This window comes from Perca flavescens, chromosome 24 (assembly GCF_004354835.1).
Source record: "Perca flavescens isolate YP-PL-M2 chromosome 24, PFLA_1.0, whole genome shotgun sequence".
In the NCBI taxonomy this organism is placed as follows: Eukaryota; Metazoa; Chordata; class Actinopteri; order Perciformes; family Percidae; genus Perca; species Perca flavescens.
The window spans coordinates 6,854,925-6,879,276 of NC_041354.1; the positions used below are offsets into that span (position 1 = coordinate 6,854,925).

At 39.2% G+C, this 24,352-nt stretch overlaps 1 protein-coding gene across 2 annotated transcripts in view; it reads left to right on the plus strand.

Moving 5' to 3' along the window:
* Positions 1–3,247: 3,247 nt before the first annotated feature.
* Positions 3,248–24,352, plus strand: part of LOC114550853 (gamma-aminobutyric acid receptor subunit beta-3) — a 32,351-nt gene continuing 11,246 nt past the window's right edge. Inside the window, exons 1-6 of one of the 2 annotated variants that reach the window (XM_028571779.1) lie at positions 3,248–3,452; positions 3,556–3,647; positions 3,777–3,844; positions 16,990–17,210; positions 20,037–20,119; positions 20,947–21,084. In XM_028571779.1, coding sequence (XP_028427580.1) covers positions 3,373–3,452; positions 3,556–3,647; positions 3,777–3,844; positions 16,990–17,210; positions 20,037–20,119; positions 20,947–21,084 — 682 coding nt within the window. In that variant the 5' untranslated portion in view covers positions 3,248–3,372. The remainder of the gene's footprint in view (positions 3,453–3,555; positions 3,648–3,776; positions 3,845–16,989; positions 17,211–20,036; positions 20,120–20,946; positions 21,085–24,352) is intronic. The other variant, XM_028571780.1, reaches the window with a different exon arrangement.

The window sequence follows — 24,352 nt, forward strand, 5'->3', positions numbered from 1 at the left end:
CCTGCATCGCCACCAGAGGTGTTGCAGCAGCGCAGCGGCGGCAGCGGCGGCAGCATCACACGGGCTGCTTCCTCAGTCTTATCCGCCAGCCTCGAAGGAGACTGGATTCACTCCGCATTTTTCCCGTCTCATTTGTTATACCGCCTAGCGCCGGTGCGAGAGGATGAAGAGCTGCAACAGAGGCTAATGATTTTATATTAGGTGCTGCCCATTGGTGGTTTGGGAGGAGGAGGCGCGCAACTGGGAGAGAGAGGGGGTTCAACCGTTTAATACTTTTAGCTTAGTCATTTCAACCATTTATCCGATAGGCCACATGTATTTCAACTAGGCATCCGTTATGTTTAACGTTAGCCAACGATTTAAACCATTTACCAAAGTTAGGTTCAGCCATTTGTTTCAACAATGTATCAATTACATTCAATTCAGCTAACTATTTCAACCACTAAACTTTTACTTTTATCTATGCTAACTATTTCAACCACTTAGCCATTAATTTCAGCTATGCTATTTCAAACGCCCATTACTTTGTACTATTCTAACTATTTCAACCATTGATGGAATACTTTTAGCCAACTGCTTAGAATTCTCTATTTTTTTTATTCCTTCTCTTATTTCTAGTTTCTTTAATTAGCTGTGCTACTCTACAAATGTTCCACATACCAACCTGCCAACTGCAGAAGTAACCCCTGGGGTACAAGCTTCCCTGTTTGGAAATAATTGGCATGTCATACAAAAATAAAACGTGAGCCTAGATAGATTTAGGCTATCACAAAACAACTGAGATTTGATACAAAAAAGCAGCACTGCCGAAGCCCGCGTTATATGATATATATTTATATATATATATATATATATATATATATATATATATATATATATATATATATATATATATATATATATATAGTTATGAATTTGCATATTGTAGGTACTGTCAAAACAACCGTTCCCATTTAAATCCTCCTTAATAAAGTCTCAAACCTAAGTTGTCATCATCCTGACGGTTGCCATAAGAGGGTAGCCGAGTTCCATGTTTTTTAGACTGTAATTAGTGTCTGATGTTTAACTTCCCTCCACTTCCCTTAATAGTGTGTGGACAGGAGATGCAGCCGGGAAATGTAAAAAACCCAGTGTGTCCCCTCGGGAGGCTGATTTCAGCACCACGGACAGTTCCTGCAGAGTGATGACCGGTTGGACAAGTGTGTGAGGGAATGGAAAAATAAAGATATGGCGCGCGCCCGTGTGTGTGTGTGTGTGTGTGTGTGTGTGTGTGTGTGTGTGTGTGTGTGTGTGTGTGTGTGTGTGTGAGAAAGAGAGAGTGTATGTGCGCGTGTGTTAATGTGTGTGCAGATAAGAAGGTGGGGGTTAAGGGCTCTCCTAGAGGAAATCGACTGCCTTTCAATACTTGCCCTGCAGGCATCCCACTGTTTTAGATCAGTGCTTTACTGCAGGCTACAAACCTGGGTCGAAGCAGAAGAATACAGACCGCACAGATCAGTTAACCCACTCAACATATCAGGGAGGGTTAAATAAACCAAAATCCACCTTTTAGGGTTAATACACTTTTGAAATGTAAATTAAAAGCCATGGAAACAAAACCTAAAAATTGTATCTTATAGGAAAACTAAATCTACCCCGACAGTAGATGTTAATGCTTGTGATTGAAGTGACTAATCATCCGCTTTTGAATGTTTAATTGGCTAAAAGCTATTCTATCATTAATGTCATCGCTTTTATTTCTTCCAGGAATGCTGTTGACGGAAACAAGAAGTTGTTCGCAATCTATGACACGAGGTAGGAAATGTCACAACACACACACACACACACACACACACACACTCAAACAAACACACACACACACACACACACACACACACACACACACACACACACACACACACACACACACACACACACAATTATTTATTAATGAGGTTCTCCAACTGTGTGTTACGCGCACACGCGCGGTTCTAATTATCCACGGAATGTCTGACGACACCAATATTTCTCAACCTAAATCATCTATGGTAGAGCCCTACATTTTAGAAAAGGGAAAAAAATCCATTATAGGTGATTACCTGGCTAATCAATCACATGCATCGATTAATAGGTTGATAAATGCAGCCGTCCCTCCTTGATATTATTCGGGTCCCGCCATTTTTATAGGAAACACATAGGAAGGGGATTGGCGCAGATGGAGAGAGGATCACTGTAAAAAATGTCCGTCTTAACAAGGCAATTTGGTGTAATATTGGGTCTTAAAATATGTTTCTTTGTGAGAAAAAATTATTAGATTAAACTATATTATTATTCATTTAGCTGTTTCAGTAATTTTCTAGACAACATAAAGCAAACTGAAGTAATTAAAAAAAAAAAAGAATACAATCTTGAAATAAGATGTGTAGATGGAAGTGAAATGATCTCACGTATTAACAGAAAACACTGTAGTGGTTTAACACATGCAGTTGTGATGGGGAGTGCCACTCAGCCTGTGACAACAGTGGATTTTCTCGTCTCAGAAAATATCCCTGGTGTCATCAGGGTTATCTTCCATTGGGCTTAAAACTTTAATTTAAGTTTGAAAGACATTGGCATTTACCATCTAGGGAGAGTTGAATGAAAATATGCTACTGAGTACAGTGTATTTGGAGCTTGACGCAAACTATGAGGACCAACAGTAAGTAGTCTATAGCTCTGCCTGTGCTGCTTTGATTAGGACCTTTCCTTTTAGAATTCGTCTCCTGTGAGTACCACAACTTAATGAAAGCATTACATCGCTGGAGTAACCTTTTAAACACCCACATCCTACCAATTTACAACACTTGAAATATAGAAAGAGGACGTATTGGCAGTTGAATTTTTTTAAACAGTTAAATGATTTGAAATAAGTAAATTTGCATTAGAAAGAAAGGAAATTTAACTTTATCTGTTGGGATATTTCCCCTCAAATAAAAACCCCTGAATATACTGCAGCTAATGTGGGGTGATTTTTTGCAGTGTGTAAGTGTTGGGCTTCGTCTTTCATTTGAACAAGCAGAGTGCCTTCACCGCCACCAGTAGCAGCATCCCTGCACACCCTCCTCATCAATATGCGCTTCAGCTCCTAAATGTAAGAGCCACACAGTCAGAGACGGCAAAGAAAAGCGGAGCCAGTGTTCATGCCGAGGAGCCGATGTCTGCCCATATTTCATATCTGACTCCATCCACTGCAAGCTGCTGACTCCCCCCACCCTCCCCCCCAGTCGACTTTCTCCTCTCGGGCAATCAATGGATTTACTCTGATTTGAAGAGCGTCCGGAGCCGTCTCGACTGTTGCTGTTGTTGTGGTTGTAAAGAGCGGAAAAGAAAGAAAGAAAGCCATAGGAAAGGGTGATGTTTGCTTTGCACAGGGTTCGTCAGTTTCGCGTCTTATCCGCACTGGTTATCGGTTCGATTGTGTGTTGCGCGAAAAGGTGAGTGCTTTTGTCTTTCTGTAAAGTCAAGGTTATTGCCCCGGCTGATTGACCATAAAAACACACACAGGAGTCAAGGTGATGTTTTCCTTCTTGTTTCTAGCGTCAATGAACCGGGCAACATGTCTTTCGTGAAGGAGACGGTGGATAAACTACTGAAGGGATATGATATCCGACTGAGGCCGGACTTTGGAGGTATGTGTTGTATTTACGTCCATCAATTTCGCTTCACGCCGTAGGCAGCTTAATTTTTGGCGCCATTCACAGTCTTTCATTCACAGGTGTAGGCCTATATACATTTTTATGCTGTGTAACCTCTTCCAGGGGCCCCTGTTGCAGTCGGGATGAGCATAGACGTGGCCAGCATAGACATGGTGTCAGAAGTCAACATGGTGAGTGAATTTACACATAAACACGGTTTCCTCTGTGTTTACCCGACCGCATAATACATGCAGTCATCTCTGTACATTGGCACTTACACAGCATGATTTCCTAGCTCACTCGCTGTAGTAGAAGTGCTGATGTAAATCCATTTTTTCCCTCTCAGGCCATTATGTGATGCTGAGATGGATGGGCTGGGTTTCCTGTAAGCATTAAAACATCTTTATCTCACAAACTGCCAAGCGCAGTGTTACCTTACAATACACAGAGCCGCTCAGCCAGGGTGTAAGAAATTAACAGAGCTTCCAACAATGCTGATGCTCAGACAGTAGCTCACTGGGAGGATAGATTAGAGCTGCAACTGTGGTTTTGCAATCAGTACAGTCCACATACAATGCACACGCCGCAGGGAAACATGCGCTGGTAATGTTGGACTCTCCACTCTCGGTTTAAATGTTTTTATCCCAGGCAGAAGAAAACCTCTGCTTGTTAACTTCTGGAGCCACAGTGTTTCAGGAGTGCCCTTAGCAGAGAGCTATCAGGGAACTCTGGAACTTGTGAGCTGGATGCAGTTTTCCCCGTGTTGACACGTGTCCCCACATGCAGGAAAGTAACTTCAGTAGGGCTGCAACTTTATTGTCAATTAATCTGTTGATTTTTTTTCCTCGTTTGTCCAGAAAATGTCAATCAGTGGTTTTCCAAAGCCCAAGATGACGTCCTCAAATGTCTTGTTTTGTCCACAACTCAAAGATATTCAGTTTACTGTCACAGAGGAGAGAAGAAACTAGAAAATATTCACATGTAAGAAGCTGGAATCAGAGATTTATTTATTTTTATTATAAAAAATGACTTAAACCGAATAATCGATTATCAAAATAGTTGGCAATTAATTTAAAGTTGACAACTAATTGATTAATCGATTTCTCTTTGCAGCTCCAAACTTTAGGCTATTTATCTTAAAATATCAGCCGGCGATGACCCACAACGGAAACCAGTGATAAAAAGAGATGTACTGTACAAAAGATGTGATTTTTAGACCACAATGAATGACCTGTCCAAGTGAAAATTGTTCGTAATTGCTTTGGATCCAGGCTCTAAAAGCCACAATCGCTGATTCGCAGATCAACACTGTTTCATGGGCCGTTGGCTGTGCAGGTGCAACCATTAGGATTTTTAGAGATGATGGCTGGTGAGTACAGTCAGTCACAAAAGCACTACGGTCATGAGGAGTCAAATTCAGGTCAGTCAGGGATACACCTCTATAAGCGTCCACCATCACAGTAAACAGAGCATCATTACACACGTAATGTCTGTTCCTTATTGACCAGATCTACTAAAGAGGGAAAAGGCTACATTTTTACTGCACCATATTAGAAAATGGTCATTATTTATCTGGTGGGGGCTGTGTGTGTGGGCGGGTGTTGATTAATAGTAATGACTCAATAGTTTCTTCACCAGTTGACTTATGGCTTTGACTTCCCAGCCTCCTTCCAGTACTCAGGGGTTTAAACAAGAGCTCCCTGTCCGTTGACGTTTCAACATACCTCCAAAGTAACTTACATTTGTAGGCTACTAGTTTGTTTAGCCAAATATGTTTTGTGGGAAACATAATTTATGCCCAGATTATGTTTACATGAAGTGATATATATATATATATATATATATATATATATATATATATATATATATATATATATATATATATATATATATGTATGTATATACTATAGCAATTTATTTTTAAGGAAAAACAAATATTACCAATTTCCACCCACTCAACTGTTAGGATTTGCTGTTTTTTTGTCTTAAATGATATTAATTTAATGATTTGGGGGTTTTTGACTAAAAGAAAACCAAAATTTCACGACGTCAACTTGGCATTTTCACTCTTTTCTGACATTTATGATGGTGTATTTATTTGAATATTCATTGTTATTATTTCATCAGTCTTGCTTTATCCTTCTGATCTTATTTTTTGTGCCCCTTGATCTTCATATTTCATCTAATTCATTATATTATTATACATATAGGTGTTTTGTAACCTCTATGTTTTGGTGTTGCTGTCTTACACGCCTGTGAATGAGATTTTTAATATATAATTTATAGACCAAAAAAATATATATCAAAAAGGTTACTGTAGTTACAGCCCTACTGTTGATTATTTCAATATTCTTAGTTGTGAACGTTCACACAAATTACATAACACAAATAGCTAACACATTATATATTACACGAGGAGAGACTGTAAAGGCAAGCTAAATCATACACATTTGAAATAATATAACACATTTTACAATAAACCCTATAGTTTCAGCCAAGCCTTTATGATCCATGCAATAAGTTTTGTTTGCCAACAGTTCAGTTGCTAAATTTGGCTGACAAGCCAAGTATATTCTTTACAGAGCGAATGAAGACCACGGAATTAGACATATGAGATCACACTTAAAATTGATAATTAATTAGGTCTATTCCTCATTGCCACCAGTTCACTGGGGGACTGTATATGCGCATTTGTGCATCTGTGCTTGTTAGATGAACAATTCCTGGCTGTGATCCAGTGTTGAAGCCAAAAACAAGACTGGTCATGCTGTTTGTTATTTTCACGCCAGCTTTTGACATTTAGTGGATGCTTTTCATCCAATGCTTGGACCGTCTGTGGCTTTAGTATGGAGGATTTCTCCAGCGAGAAATGGATAATGAGTGCTTTTGTCCCGACAGTGACAGTGCCATGGTTTATCCATTGAACAACACGAAACAGCACAGCCCCGATAAATGCTGCTCTCTCGTTTTCTTTTTGTTAGGCTCTATCCTACATGAATTTCAATAGAACTTCAGCTGCTAAATCCACTTCACCAGCCTAGTGGAATGACCCACAGGCATAATTGGGAAACTAGTTTTTAAAAGTTGAACTGATTTGCTTGCTATGCTGAAATGAGGCCTGGATCATACTCTGTGTGTTCTGCAAGGAGCACAGATTTGCAAAACAATACTGCCAAATTGTAGGCTTGCTGTGCTTACGTTCTCTAACCTGACGAGCCAGACGGTTTGTTACACAGAACCATCTTAGAAGCCGACATTGGAAACTGTTTGGAAAAGGGCAGGCACTTTAAAAAAAATACCTGGCAAGTGATTGGATGAACTATCTGTCTATCACGTCGGCAGTTGTTGTTTAGAACAAACAGTCGCGGCCGTCACACACATCTAAACCAAACCCGTAGCTGCCAGTAGCACCTCACCGGACCTTGATTGGTTCAGAAAGCTAGTAGTTCAGACACAAAGGCATTACTTGAAGCCTGACAAGATTGATTTCTGTGTGATATGTGATCCCGTGATTCTCGCATGGTCTCGTGATATTGCGAGAATGCGCAGCTGCCGTGCAAGGTAAGATGTTCTCTCCCATACAAAGAGAAAAACAGAATAGCAGAACATTTATATAATGAAACAAAAATGGGAAGGTTTTTACAGTTTGGGAGTTAAGGTCCTTGTCCTGCAGCTTTGAAGTCGGTATGTGAGATCCAAAATCATCCCACAAAACTGTTGAAAAAGAAAAGGGTCCTTTTCAGGGGTGCTAGTGATGTATAATGTTTAGGTCAAAGAACATTAAGAAGTTGCAGATACATCAGTGCAAAGGGCTAAGGTTAGGCATCAAATGTGGGGGTTAAGGTTGAGGTGAAGGGGTAGTAAATGAGTGTGAGTCAATGGAATATTCTCACAGGTATTACAAGGTAATATATGTGTGCATTCATGCAAGCGAATGTGCACATCTTTATTATGGGTGTGAAACAAACATTCTCAGATGCATCTATGCAGGTCAAAGGTGTAAAGTGCTGTATTAGGGAATGTACACACATTATTAGAGGGAAGGGGAAGGTCAAATGGGGTGTAAATTATGTTTTTATGTTTTATTTTTCATTTTACTGAAGGAATGGTAGTCTGTCGTTTTTGGAGGGCCTTCCAAAGCATGAATATTCATAATTGTGTTATGTTTGCTAATTTGGAAATTGCTAATTTCTTCTATTGGTGATGCAACAGAGCCAGAGATTTTGTCTTGTATTTCACACATTGTATTTCTTCCTCGTCAAAACCTGGGACCTACATTTGCTACAATGCAACTCCACTGCCCACAATTTGGTCTGAGATTCAGTTGTGTTATTCTAGAACATTGAGCTGCTAGCCTCAAGCAGTGAGGAGCGGGCTACAGGGGTCCAAAGTAGTGAGCTGCCTTCTTTCTACCGCCACAGCTCCAGATTTATATCATTTTTAAACGTGTAGTCTTCAATCAATACAACTTTTTCACATATGCAGTATTATGTACATGTTCAATTATTTATGCTTTGCCTCTTCTTAATTAATAATGGTGAAACTAGTTGTACAAACTCAGTAGTATATTTTAAGATGTTAGGTGGAGGGTCAAAAGAAAATAGTCGTTTTCGGACCAAACAGTAGACAATAAACAATAGAAATAGAAACGCTGAAGTGACATAAACCGGCTTGCGGTTGGTATAGCAAGAACATTCTTATAGAACTGCTTTGACGAGTCAAACTCGCGTTGTATTTGCTCATCGCATACAGTATTTGCTCAGTAAAGCCTACACTTTGCTGTTCGCGGGCAATATTTGCAATATGTTTTAAAGGCAAAATATGTGTGAAACCAGTCATACCATTTGTGTTGTCTGTTGTTCACATAGCTGACAGGTTTTTTTTTTTTTTAAATGGTGGTTGCCGGTGCATTGGCTCATGTGTTCGACCAAAACCACTTACTTCACTCAGAGTTCTTTTGTGCTGGGAGAGTACCAACTCTGAAATAGGAGCTAGAAAAGTCCCTGAAAATGATCGTTCCTAGTTATTGCATTGTGGTGGACACAATGAAAGGGTTTTTTCTTAGAACTATGTTCCTAGAACTATGAAAAAGTTCCTCTGGTTCGAAAATTATTTGTTGCAGTCCTTTAATATTGATATTGATTAATATATCCAAAGCCTCACACTATACATTCTCCTGACCCCTGTACTATAAGATCTAAACATTTATTGAGTGACTGCGTGAGTATGGCATCTGGCTCATCCATGAATCCACCTGGCAGGGCAGGTTGACTAACTCAGTTACTCTGACGCCTTCGCGGCGAGCAAGCTTCTGCACTAGCAGATGCTAGAGCGTCTGAGAAAGGCGCACTAATTACCTCTGAGGTTTGTTTGTGATGTGCCAGGGGCCTCCGCTGATGAGAAACACGTACTAGGACAAGATCAGAGCAAGGCAAAATAGAATATGCGTGTGCTGAGGCAGGGCTTGCTCGGAAACGAGTTGTACACTTACTGTAGGAATGTATCACTTTAACAAAGAAATGTGTCACTTGTTAGTGCACTGAGGGGAGTTTTTAAAAGGCTTGTTTGGGGGGTATTGGACAATTAGTTAAATGAAAGGTTTGGAGGTGGAAATTAGAGTATCAACTGAATTTACTGCAGCTAGTGTTGCCTGCATTAAAAATATTTTGAAATACTCCTATTAAGAAAGTTTAAGTGCAAAAAAGGGCACTATGTGTAGGTGTGCTTTCATTATCATGACCTCCTCTTGCAGGAATGGACAAACAGACGTGATTCTCTGTTGCAGTAAGAGCTATCAAAGCCTTTATTCCAGCCCATTATCGAAAGTCATCATAATTTGGGGGAATTTAATTACAATGATGGTAGCTCCACGCACAGGGAAATGGACAGAGCCAGCACTGTGAATGTAGTTGCAGTAACAGGCTGAACAAGCTAGTCATCCATACACCCACGGCTGTGTGTGGGTGTCAAAAAGAAGAAAAAAAAATCTGTCATTATAGAGAGGTGAAAAGATCTCTCTCTCTCCATCTCTCTTTCTCCAAATGTTCCTTCTGGCTGGTTTGTTTTTTAGAGTGCACCAGTAACACAGCAAGACTATAAAGTAGCTCCCAATTTATTTGTTTGCCTTGACTATTAATCAGGTTAATTAAATGTAATGTACAGTACGTGTGCATGTAGATTTCTGCTGAATGACATTAGGGTGACTTTATTAGGTATTGAAGTTACACAACCTGGTCTGACCCTGGTTGTGCCACAATCACCAAGGTCACCTCATCCACATACTGTGCACTGCATTAAATACATCTTGGAATAAGATGTTCCAATGCACAAACTATTTCACCCTAATTATCTTATATAGGTCTTCCAGCTATGTGAAAAGAGCATATCTTTTTATGTGTGCTCTGAGTGTGGCTTAATATACCCCCATGTCTTTTATCCGGCATCCGGCTTCCTGCCTGATGGAATGTAATTGGCCACAGGAGAGAGCATGCTGTATAGGGTGAAGTGATGATTTAGAGTAAGCACACAGGGCACTTCCTGGTTTGCAGTGCCAACCAACCAAGAGGACGCAAGATTTGATGGGGATTACCCATTCTACTGACTAACTCTACATTCCCATCTTGATAATAGCCTCACTCTGAGGTGCATACACCTTTAAAATGCTGCATGTCTTGTTCTGGGGAATCTAAAATTGACAGGCGCCGGCCTAGTTTCCTCTCTCAGTGCCACTCAAGCAGTCGTAATATTGTAGCAGATAAAAAGAGGCAGGTCAACTATGAAGTGGATTTATGATGGGGGTTATTGTAAAGGTCAACAGTCTCATTCGACTAACTGTAATGGATAGAGCAGATATATAAGATTTCAGGAGAGTAAAGACCCCTGCAGCAATACACACTTTTGGTTTTGAAACTGATTTGAAGAAAAATCCAGCCTTCCATTTTTAGGTTGATCATTGGGTCATTGATCATTATTAGTGATAAGAGAAAAAGGTTACATTTATTTTAGCATGAACGTGCACACCCATGAATAACGTGAGTGGGTTGGAACACTCGTGAATTTCTACTAAGAAACATTCGAAATACGACAAAATTTGTGAATGGGACATCTGCACGTGCTAGCTAACAAATCTGTTCCTATGAGTGATTCTTGCATGAGCCTCTTTGTCTGTTTCTTGCTGTTGGTAGACATTATTGTACAATGTGTCACTGTTTAACCAGAACATCTCTGGAGATCAAAAGAAGTACTTAATGCTTAATTTTTTGTTTTGTTTGAAAATGACTGGGTTCACACATTGGGTTCCCAACTGAGCCTAACTCTGTATATCTCTAATCCATGAACTTTAAACAGTTAGCTTACTACTTACTTACTACATAAATCTACTATGCTTTCCCCTTTGAGGCCTGTGTTGATGATACCTAATCTTTGGCTACTTCCCAAACAAAAGACCTCTGGAACCTGTTTTGCCACTCTAGCTGTGCCTTTTCTAACTGCATATGTTATTTCAGCATATATGACACACTTCTGGGACCATTCAATAAAAAAACTTTTACACTCTGCATTTTCCTAAAATCCAAAGATAATGGCCAACCCAAAAATGGTGCAAATAAGGTTACATTGATGAATCCATCAATTTATAATAGCTTTACATGAAGAAATAATTGTTTGTAAATGAAGAAAAGGATGTGATATACACCAATGAAAAAAGGATTGTGTGCAGTTCTACTGCAGTGTCACAGTCGCTCTGTTCATATAAGACATGTTTATTTGTACATTTACTACTGTTTGCTTCCTGTCTTTCTCTTCCTTGTTCTCTTTCCCTCTTACCTTATTATGAGGCAATACATCATAAAATATTAGACAGTGAGGAAATTATCCTTTATATTGCAGGCCAACACTGTCATTTGGAGGAAAAGCCCAATTCACCTCCCCATGTTTGCTCTCAATAAGGGACAGCGCTATTTTTACCATTTTCTATAGCAGCAGAAGGAGGGGGATAGAACCTTGCTGAGGGATTCCCCTGCACTGCGGTGATATACTGCCTCAGGGCCATCCCGAGGGAGGGCTCCGAAATTACATTGAAGTGACGCAAATTGCTTTACTTGACCGTGGGTTCATATGGAGTACACGGTGATTACATACAGTATATCATCGTTTTTTCTCTCAAAGATGTGAAGTTTAGCCGGGGAAAACTTGCAGAGCGGCGGTGATTTATTTTTCATGGTAATGTTGAGCGGAGCGGCTTTCATATGTGTCAGGTGTAATGATCATTTCTCTCCAGTTTATTAACACATTTTCCATTCACTCCTATTGTGCTGCAGCCTATGATGATGAGCTAGTGGCAGCATATGCTCGGGACAAGAGAGCATATGCCATATGACAAACAATGTTAGCAGGATATTTCCTAGGTACTGTTGGTATCACGACGTAGCAGTCACTATGCTAGCGCTGCAAAGAGGGGAGAGATTAAATTGAATATGGGTCAGTTCACAGCCAAAACTCTGCTTATCTGAATTCTCACACACCCTGAATGAAAGTGATTATTCAGTCGAGTTAATTGAATAATTGAGGCTTGCTGGAAATCATTTCCACTGGTCACTGTCATTATCGCTGCTGAAAACATATGCTAATAACCAAACAGCAATGGTAAAGCTGTGTGCATTGGGAATTTATGAGTTGTGGGAAATTGGGGGTTGTCAATAATTCATAATCCTAGTTTATAGCAAATCTGTGCCCACCTCCCTTGAGTTCCACAGCAGGTACTAAGAAGCTGTACTCGTCCTCATCTGAAATTCAATTTGATTGTCCCCATGCAATATTGATGAGGATTCCTTGGCCGCGTGTTTGTACAGGATACACGGTTAGTTTAAATCATTTATGTCTTACGAGGCTGGTGCACTGTAGCCGCTTGCTGTGCTGCCCACCTGCTGACACTCTGGCGGGAGATGGAAATGCATACCTAAAGCATGATACCGCCCGGGGGAGAGGCGGGGGAGAACCAGGAGGGTGAGAAGTGATGTGATAAGGGTCAAAACAAGGCAGTGTGAAAGAGATATTAGTCATTTGTAGGGATTAATGGGGGGTAAAGTTACAGTGGTGATGGAGGAGACGGGGAAGGCACATCTACAGTACTCATTCTTACAGCAAATGTAATTTTCACCACATGCTGTGATCAATCCACATTGACCACTTTAATGAGACTATGACTGATAACACTTCTTACCCTTTGTGACACTAAATCCTTGGAACTGACAAGGATTTATTTGTATCACTTAAAGGAACAGAAGAATGGTTAACTCCATGCTATGACTGGTCAACTGTTAGCTTCCTGCATTGGCAAGTAATTCAAAGGAAGAAGATGAACCCATGTAGAAAGAAGTTATTACTGTTTTTATCACATGGCCAGTGGATTCATATACCTATTCTGAGCAAAAATACATCTGCCAGTGCTGTATATCCTATAGAATCAGAGAAAAAGAGACAGTAGTTCCTGCTATATAATGGCAGGATTAACCAATTCTCCGTTGACACAAGAAGATGTGTGATTTTCAAGAACCTAACACAACAGACTACACCCGCAGCTTAATTATATTTTACCTTAAGCCCCAACCAGTACTGAATGGCAATCAGTATGTGTCAACAAAACACAAATGTATTTAAGAAAAAAAAAATATGCACAATTTAAGCATAAAAATGAACTAAAGTAATACAGATCTTAAAAAGTAATTTTTGACACAGGACTCAACTGAAAGAGGAACTTCAAGTGGGTCCTTAGATCACTCTGATTTATTATGTGATATTAAGCTACCATAATGTTCAAGAGAGAATTATTTGATAAAGAATGGTCATAATTGAAGCATAGACATCTTGACCTTTTGTCCCTAGAGTTGGTCAAGCTCCAAAGGAGCCTCCTAGATTTCCCATAATGCAACTCATTAGCATCTTTCATTAGGCCCCCTACCTCCAAAATAGACATTCTTAAACCCCACACACAAGCTTCCTGTGAAATATTAAGATGGCTCTGATCCCATCATCAGGGTAATATCTTTTGGAAAAGCTCCAGAGCCACAGAGGATATTATACAGCTGTTTTCACATGCTGGGTAGTAAGGGTAAAATGCTTGATCCTACAATTCCCACAATGCAACTCAATGGCATCTTAATCTCATATGTACTAATCCCCTACTAAATGGCCACTTGTTTCAAACCCCACACCACCAGAATGTAATGCAGGGTTATTTTTTCAAGTAGTATTCCTTATGACAAGTAAACCAATCTTCACATGCTAAATTGGTGGCCTGCCCCTTTAAATGTCCTATAGTTTCAGGTGGGATGATTTTAAGCTGCATATTTCTAAACACATTTTTTACCACCCACATCATTTTACCATAATCCAATGGAGATCATGAACTAGAAGCTTTCAGAGCCCCTTAGGGTAAAGCAGGTGTTGGGACCAATGGGATTTTAAGGAAAGACACTCTATCACACATACCTTTAGGGCTGCAGTTAATGACCATTTCCATTATTGATAAGTCTATTGTTTTGATTAAACATTTAGTTAAAGGACAGTGAAAATGGCCATCACAAGCTCCCAGAGCCCATGTAATTAACATTACTTGTTTTGTCCAACCAACAGTCCAAAATAATTTTTATTTTTTATCAAGTTACAATGATATGAAAGAGAGAAAAGCAGCAAATCCTCACATTTGAGAAGCTGGAAACGGAGAATGTTTGGTATTTTAGCTCGATAAATAAGATTAGATGATAGATGATAGTAGTACCACCAAAGATAATTGCAATCTTAGATTTTTGGGGGCTGCAGATACCAAACCGGCCATGGTTCCACCACTATACATTTATGGCTCAGTGCCAATGAGCTTTCCTTGTCATGCTGGGGGAACAATCTGTATCCTGTGCTGACTAAGATCATCCTTATTCACATCTCTGTGTGCTAACAAAAACTGGAAAACATGTTCATTGAGTATGACGTTTTAGTAAAAATAAAGGAATGAATAATTAATAAGCAGGCATACTTTCTCTTTAATTCTATTCTTTAGTTATCTCATGCAAATGCAAATCCTCAAGTGTTTTCTCAGCTTTGGTAATACAGTGTTGAAATTACTGTTTCAGTTATGTAACACACATTTTTTTGGAAGCCATGCTCATTGCAGTGGCCGTTTTAATCTTAATTTTTATTTCTGTTTGGTGCAAACCTGAAATCTGCAGCACCAACGGACATGTGTGCCTTTGCCAGTGCCAGCTCGGTGCGGGCTGGTTTCATTTCAACGCCAAAGCGGGCAGAGGGGAGATAATGGCATGGCCTTGAGAGAGAGAGAGAGAGAGAGAGAGAGAGAGAGAGAGAGAGAGAGAGAGAGAGAGAGACACTGACAGACAGAGAAGTGAGACTGTTAGCTTGGGTAAGTGGATTATATGATGTGGAAGGAAGGAGGGAGGGGCTCTGTCCTCTATCTGCTCTGGCCAAATACCACTTGAATCAAGGCAAAATAAAAACACGTACTTGCTTACCGTCCTTTTTTTTAAAACTTACACAACGTCATAAAAATACTTGATATCCTAACTAATAGTATCCTCATGGCTGGATTTAGGAAAGTCTTGCCAATACTTATTAGGCTTAGGTGCCAGATGGCGAGGGTTTGTTACACAGACAGATTCAAAGACTATTTAAATCTTACATGTTTGCAAACACTTAACTTATTTAAAAGGAAACCAATAATTAACTCAGTTGTAAAGCCCATTTGTACAATGTAGTTTGAGGGGACTTATGATAACATTGTATTCAGAGAAAAGTCATCATAGGCTAACTAAAGATCATTCACCTTACATTTTGATCCTTTGAAATCTGATTAATTGTCTCATGGTTGCCCTTCAAGACCTAATTGTTATGTTTTCACATTATTTGGACTCAACAATAATGTCATCCAACAAGTCACACCACCATGCTTGAGGCTCTGTTAGGATGTACTTAGCATGCTAATGCTTAGCAGGTCATATTTACCAGGTTAACCTTCTTAGCTCAGCCCTTTACCATGCTAGCATTTGCTAATTAGGACTAATTGAAAAGTACAGCTGAGGTTGATGGAAATGTCATTAGTTTTCCAGGACAGACAGACCGACATTGCCACTAGCGTGGCTTAAAATCAATGATAGATTAATCATTATTGTAAATAAACATTACTCACAATCAAGAACAGGAGTTCACTACAGCAAATGAGAATTCAAATAAAAAGTACCCATAGAACAAATGGTTTAAACGACTTAAAGCGAGCCTATGTAACTTTTGCTTAACAGTGGCTATTAGATACTGGTAATGCTAAAAGGTAATGTCACAGTAGCGAGTGAAAATTGAGTCATAAAGTCAGTGAATTGACTCCGTAATGTCAGCAAAGTTTACTTAAATAAGCGAACATTAGCCAACATAAGCTACTGGTCATTCCAGACCAAGTAAGGCTGTAGCAGCAAAACCTGTGAGGGTATTTAATTGAGGGTGTGTTTTAATGCTTAGGAGTTCAGTGTTTCATTTGAAAGATGAGGATTGTTCAATTCTTTATTCAAAAGTTACACAGTCCAATTTTAACAGCCAGCTTGACTGTTAATACAGCTAAGATTGCACTTACATGAAGTTAAAGTAAGTATGTTATATTCTGAAATTTAGCCTTTGAGATTCAGTCTTTTTGATTTTGATTGCATATCGGGAATGGGGAAATAGCTATTTAACTTGTTTAGACATATTGTTTTGGGTACCCTGTGGAGAGCAAATAACGATAGCTTGGCATACAAATTGCATTGAATTAAAACTATATTAAAAAGAATTTACAGTAATTTACTTTTTTTGAAAGAATAATAAAGTCCTGTAAATCTCAAGAGTCAGACAATTTGAATGAAATTAAAGGGAACATATGTTTAAAAAGCTCTTGGGCGCAATTTCAGTTCAACTCTGAGGATTGGTGAATCACTGTGCTTATACTGGGAATACACTACTGTTGATATATTAGGTGAAATTTTCTATGAAATTTTCCACTAAAGCTGCAGCTACATGACTCAGCCTGCCCACGTGCTTGTATTACTGTAAGGGTAACTGTATTCCAGAAGGAAGGGCAAAGGCACCTGAATTTGGCTGCAGCGTGTGACCAGTTGGCCCATACAGTGGGGAATGAGCAGAGTTAATATTTCAGAGGAGTTCATATTTGTAAGATCTGCAGCAGCTTGTTCAATGCAGGAAAATGTGAAGGGTCCGTAAAATTTAAGAATTAAAACAAAATATTACTTATCTGATGTGACCTATTGTTACTGTCTTTTTTTTCCTGTGTTTGCATCCATAGGACTACACATTGACCATGTATTTCCAACAGTACTGGCGGGACAAGCGTCTAGCCTACATAGGAATCCCCCTCAACTTGACCCTGGATAACAGGGTTGCAGACCAGCTCTGGGTCCCTGACACCTACTTCCTCAACGACAAAAAGTCTTTCGTCCACGGAGTCACCGTCAAAAACCGCATGATCCGCCTGCATCCAGATGGAACCGTTCTTTACGGCCTCAGGTGGGTTCTGCTTCTCACTCCACCAAGGCCTCCCTCTATTTGCCCAAATTTTGATTTGGAAAAGACTGCCGATATTCTCTCTCTAAGAATTAATTGTCAACAAACCCTAAGACGGAGACCAAAACCAACAATGAATGGATCCTACAGTACAACTAAGTATTGTCTGTGTAAGCCAAAGCCTTATATGTCTTATTCCTCTGTGCCATAGAGCTCCACTGTTGACCAAAAACTATTAAGAACACATCATTGAGCCACAACATTGCACTAGGTGACCTGATCCTTCATTACCATGATACTGGGCACAGCAGTTTTTTTTTAAATGATTCTTCATACACTCTCCTACTGCCGGAAATATTCACTAGAGCACCAAATATGTATTAATCCCCCAGTCAAACTAGTCCAACAAATACACCATTTCCTCCTGGTCGAGGAGCATTTGCTAAAAACTACAGTGACCAGCTGTTTAAGGGAAACTACTGAGCCTTTTTCTTTTTTACAAATTCAAATTATATACTTGTGACCAGTTTTTAGAGATGCATGTCTTCAGTGGGAACCATTGGCCTTGGGGTTGTGTGCCACAGAGAAGTTGACAAATTGTTAGTTTTGGATTTTTCACGGTTTGTCTGCAATAAGAAAAACACTAAGAACCTCAGTTTAATTGATTCTACATGTAACTATTCGTTGTGTTTCCCAGTGAGTTTATTTATGTTGTTAGAGTGGTAATGTGCAATTTCTGGGCCATGCAAATGAGCAACACTCCCCACAACAGGCAACAAAGTGAAGCTCAGGGTCAAAATGTTCTCAGATGTTTCCCCGTGTCAAGTTAATTCTATGTGTTTAAAGCCCTATTACGGCACCACAGTTGCCCATGCTGAGAACTTGGCAGTTTTCTGCTGCTGGCTGCTGAGCAGCCAGAGGATTATGTGTCGTGCTCAAGGGCAACCTGGCATAAGGGAGGGAGGGTGCAGTCAGAGATCACCCAGGAAGTATGAACAGGTTAGACGGTGCATTAATGCAATGTTAAGCTTGCAGCTGTTGTTTGATATTTGTTTCATAAAGCCCTTATTTTGAATTTCCATTGATCTTTCCGACTGGCAGGTTCAGAAGAGTTAGTGCGACCTATGAATATGGATGCATGCTTTGAATTATTAGAGTGCAGAGCGAAATGTGTTTGCCTGTGTGTGTTTGCACGTGTACTTGCGTGCTTGTGTTTGTATCCGTCAGTGTTGATACTTTACAGTCATACAGCCATGCTTGATTATGTAAGTGGAGTTCATAGCACTTGGCCTTGTGGGCTACTTTTAGACCTCTCAATGCTTTTAAGAGATCAAAGGGAGAGGGAGATGTGTGACGTGGTGTTTGTGATATGAGCTGTTAAATAAATGTATGTCAGGTAAGGCTGAGTAACATGCTGAATACAGATTTAATTCATGGTATTAAATAATGCACTCTGTATGTTTGCTATTTATTAAGGCTGCAACTAGCCTAATTGTTTTCTCAATCTATGAAGCATTTACTTTATAAAGTGGCAGAAAATAGTGAAATATAGCCTATACTTTTGGTAAATTGAACCTTAGAAACAAACCTTTGAAAACAGGCATTTTGAAAAAAAGATTTTATAATGAAAAAAAAGAACCCCAATAAAGGTATCTTATTTTGGAAATAAGAATGATGAGTTAAGTTTGAATCATTTATTCAATCATTTCCCAATGTATTGGTTAATTTAGGCTATAGCCCATGTTTTACACAATTTATGCATGCAATAATTTATTTCATTGTGTTTTTTGATTATTTAACACTTTTTGACTACATAACCTGCAGTCCCAAAATATATTAGATTTACTTACAGAGACTATGAAGTAAACAACTCTGCTTTTTATTATTATTGAAGTTTGCAATATGTAGTTTGTAGTGTATTTTCTGAAAAAGTGATGTAACATACAGGCTTCTTTAAGTGAGAAAATGCAGTCACAGTAATTAAAATACATCTATATCTTACAGACACCATGTTATGTTGTAATTTTAGCTGTATAATAAAGGGTTTCCACAGCCTCATCTGAGTCTTAACTGAATGAAGACATCCAGTGGCTAACTGCCAAGCAGCCGGCTTTTAATTAGGGCAGACTTAGCCTAAATCACTTTGAATTTGCTTTTCACTTTGCTGCTTATTTTAACTGTCTGATTATCAGCCATTTGAGCTCATACATCTAATAAACAAAGGGATACCTCCTGATGACCCAGTTCAGATGAGCAGCCACTAAACTCTGCCAAAATGTGTTGCCTTAATATGATTTTTATTTGCATAATTTTTCACTTAATCACTGGATGGAGGGTAGCCAGTTTGTTTGGGGGACATGAACTGCTTTAAATACAAGACTGAGGACTGCTGGTCTGTCTGTGATCCATAGCATAATTATGTATACAGTTACACAGTCAGCATTTTACCTTGGAGGGGGTGCCATAATCTTATTTTAAAATGACAATGCCAATAATCTCCAGTAATATGATGCCAACTGAGGAACTTAGAGTAAAGACAAATGGAAATTTTGTTTCCTCTAAAGATGATAAGACAAAGTCAAGGGCTATCACCTTAGTGCTTTAATCGAATTGTATTTCCACAGTCCCTTATACTTCCTTGTTAAGTAACTAATTACCTGCTTTGCAGTTTTTATAATAATTCAAATGGGCTACAAAATATGTCACCCCTCGCTTCCTTACTACCTTCCCATCCATCTTCCTGTCAATACAATTTGTGTAAATCACATACAGTATTTAACATATTCTCTCCTGCGTCCTCTCTTCCCTCATCTGTGTCTCCTTTCTCAGGATAACTACAACAGCAGCGTGTATGATGGACCTTAGGAGGTATCCCCTGGATGAACAGAACTGCACTCTGGAGATAGAGAGCTGTGAGTAGAGAGACCTAATGCCTTTAGGACTGACTATCAGCTCACTATGCAGGCTAAGAATAAACCAACACAGTCTCATATGTGAAATATTACAGAAACAATATCAAACCTGTTTTTTTTCTTCTTCTTCTTTTGAGGTCTTTAGCATTTGTTTAAAATCTTTTATGACAACTATTAATGGCAGACTTCATCAGCACATTAAAGGGGTATATTATCATGTCCTTCCACAAAGTTTGGAGACTTTTGAGAGACAATTAAAAAAATGTAAGCAGCACAGGCTGAGACAGTCAAGACTAAAAAAGGCAGAATATCAGTCAAGCTCCAATAACACTGGGTGCTACACTTTCCACAACTCAAGAGCCATTGTGGTCTCCAAGCCAAAATTGATATTAGCCTGATGACATCACAAAGGTTATTTTTTCAGAAAGACCTCCCTCTAGACCCACAGAAGACATGATATAATAAAAGGATTGGGATTACCAGAGACACTTGGATCCTGTTGGCATCCTTGTAGGTTAAGTTGAGCTGAAGCTAGTTTCTCAAATACTAATGAGACTTTTTGCTAATAGTGTCTGTGTTTCTGTATAAATACAGGAAATGTCAGCTATTTTTGTAAATCTTTTGACATTTTTGTGAACTCAAGTGAACCCATTAACTGACTTGCTTTTCAAAGCAGCGTCTGGTTCTCGGAAACAACTTCAAACACGTTTCATTCCAAATGACAGCCAGTTGGATGATCAGCAACACTGCATATCTTGGTCTCCAGTGATGGTTAGACAGATGGTTACATCTTGGTGCATTTTGTGTGTGTGTTTATTCTTGTGCAGATGGCTACACCACAGACGACATCGAGTTTTACTGGAAAGGAGGCGACACGGCTGTAACGGGGGTGACGCGGATCGAGTTGCCTCAGTTCTCCATTGTCGATTACAAGCTGGTGTCCAGAAACGTAGTCTTTTCCACAGGTACAGTAAATGCTCTACTGTAATGTAGTGTTTATGTGCTTTGGCCTCCACAAACTGAATTTGCTTTGGGAATAATACATGACAGACTGACAAGTTGATGTTACATTTTTTTAGATTGTTCATATCAAGCGTTGGTCTATTTCCAAGATGATTATTTAATCAATTATGTAGTAAACAAATCTGTGCCAAAGCTTGATCTGTTGATCTTAAATCCTCAGAGCCAAAGAGTTTGTGTTTGTCAGTGCTTCTAATTGGGTTGAAGTGAGGAAATACGCTGCCTTTGAAGTATCCCGCAAGTAACAGCGGCTGATGCAAGGATGCTGGAATGGTACTTAACCAAAACATGATGTACTGTGATTTACGGAGCAAATTATGTCAAACTCAGTTGGCCTTTGACCCTGAGAGGTGACGCTGGAATTAATAGTTTTGTTATCATGCTGATGCTCTGTCAGTCAATACAATCAATTAATGTGACAGCATCCGGTTTATCTAAAAGCCCCTGGAAACTTAGTTCCAAACCTCAAGTACTTCTTTAAACATTAAATAGTCATGATTAAATAAGCAACAATCTAAGTTACATCCATAGAAGTCAGAAACTCAGCTAATCTGCTGCTAATGTTGCTCTATTCTGATTGGTGCATGGAAGTACGTGGTATCACTTTTTCACAACTATGCCCTGCCCACTTCAAACTGGTGAGAAAAGCAACAAAAACAAAAAAATGTCCCATTAGAGCCTCCAAACCACAAATTAATATTTAGAGATCATAAATGAAACATGGATGCTCAGGAAAAATAAATGCAAACACAAGAAAGAGATTTACACAGCTTACAGATCTTTTGGTGTCACCATTAACTGGTGTTGTGAAACCCATCAATCAAGTGTTATTTGTAGGTTCACAATGGACATTTTCATCTATCAAGACAATTAATTAGATTACAGGGTGACATGTTAAAGCAATTTGCCATATCGTAATTCATGTGATTCATTTGTGTTGCTACTTGGAAAAGTAAAGTAATTCAACGATCCTCATTGCTCACTGGGGTGATCTGCTATATGCTGTGAACTTTGGTTTTTATTTGTTGTACACCAAGGTCCTCAATTAATCAGATTTTTATGTGTACATTTAGTCCTAGATACAGAACTTTATTGATGCTCCCTAACCAACTGCCATATAATCGGGTCTGTGGAGACTCATTCAGAGAATGAAAATAAAAGCTGTGTGACATTTAGTAATAACACAAAGTTATGCTCATGAGGAGGAGCCACACCCAGTCTGAAAAGATTATGAAGAGTAAACAATTGTTTGCTTTTTGGGTATTTTTAACATTTCTATTGACGCTACACAGTATGTCTTTCCATGTCAGTCTTCCCACAAGTGCCTCACCCTGAGCTACAGCATCATTTTCCCTACCCCCTTTTTCTATTCCCCCTTTCTGTCCTGTCTTGGCATCTCTCTCACCCTCTGTCGTTTCTTTTACTTTTTCTTCTTTCCCTTCCCCAATCTTCTTTAGTATACTGTATATTATATCTCTTGTGAGAGGTGCGGTTGGATGCCAATTACCCTGCTCTCTGACAGAAAAACAGCCCAGGATTCAGGGCATCATATATTTATGTGGAATGAGGCCCACATAAATTATTCTCCTCTAAGCACACATAAAATCACTGCCTGTTTGTGTGTGTACATACAGAAAGCATGTCCATATGCAAACGCGTTTGGTGACATTTAAGTGTGTTATTTTGCGCATTATGTCCATCAATCAATGTCAGGGTCTTGTCTTCATCCACTCCATCATCTTCATTAAGATAGCTGCAATAATAACAGCTTTCAAAATTCTATAACATCTATATTTCATGTTTTTGCTGTAATTTGACAGTAAAGCCCTTGAATATTCCTTCACATTTGTAAGTGTTTGAAAACATGAACTACATCATTAACGGCTTTTGAAAGTAGCATAACATATTTCACTTTTAACGCTACAAGAAAAAAGGCTTTTAGGAACAGGACCAGTGTTTCTGCCTAACGTAAAGCTATGTTGGATAAGGGGTTTAGGGTTGCTAAAGTGTAGACTTCACCAAATCCAATAAAGAACAGGACAGAGACGCTAACGTTAGCTTACACTTGGAAATCGGAGTATTATGCATGGGTTTCGACAGTGGGGAAATGTTGGTGGGTGCTATTATGACCTTGTAACCTGTAACCCCACAAAGTCTAATTAGCTAATGCTCCTTGGCCTTAGAAGTAACGCTCATTTAGGTTACTACTATAGGTAGTAAGCTAGTAAGCCAGACATCCTAACGTTTGCAGACAAAAGACACAGTTTAATCCCTTCCTTACAGTTTTGCTCTTGTGTTGTTGGTTTCAGAATGGGCAAAAGAAACTGTAAAAAGAACTAACCCTGATCAGATCAAAACTGCCAGTGTTAAAGCACATTCATTCACTGCAACTCCCCTGCCATGAGGGTGATAAAAGAGACAGCAGACCTCCTACTCCTCAGCACTCTCCCAGCCACCATCCCAGTCTCTATTGTTTTAATGTTGTCATCCACTCAACTTTTATATTCATCCCTGCATCCCATCTCCTCTTCTCTCTCCCTCTTTTCTGCCTCACACATGGTGTTCCTCCCACTCGTGAATTTTGTTTGGTGTAGCAGTTACAGCCAGTACAGTTCTACACCCACGCGCAAGTGAACCTCAGCCTACTCTCGCATCTGCTACTGCGAAGATACTCTGCTCCCGTTTAGGCTGTCGGAGCTGCCATTAAGGATGCATCAAAAGAAGTGAATGGGATATTTTAAGACCTGTGACAGCCTGTTCCCATATTCACACAGTAATGAAATGTATATTTAGCTTGTGTTGAGTTTGTTCACTGCTCCCAGACTGTTAACCATGAGCCAAATACAGGAGGATCATCTAATGTGATAGATAAATCATAGTTTGCAGATTTATATATGCTTAACTACCTACCAGTTTTATATTAAAATGAGCTGATCATTTGGTTTTATACAAAGTTGTTGATAAGTTAGTTTATCAACATAAAATGTTTTTTTGTAACTTATTAATTGTTTAAGTTACATATCAAGCAAACTTGCTTTTACTTTTGCTTTTAGAAAAGAACATACTGCTTTTCTCTGTTTAATTTCATTGCAAATTTGATGCAATTAGGTTCTGGACTGTAACAAAACAAGAGATTTGAAGATGTTGGCTTCACCATTTAGACTACATAGACTAAACAATTGGGTTGTAATATATCAAGGTGTTTTTTTTGCA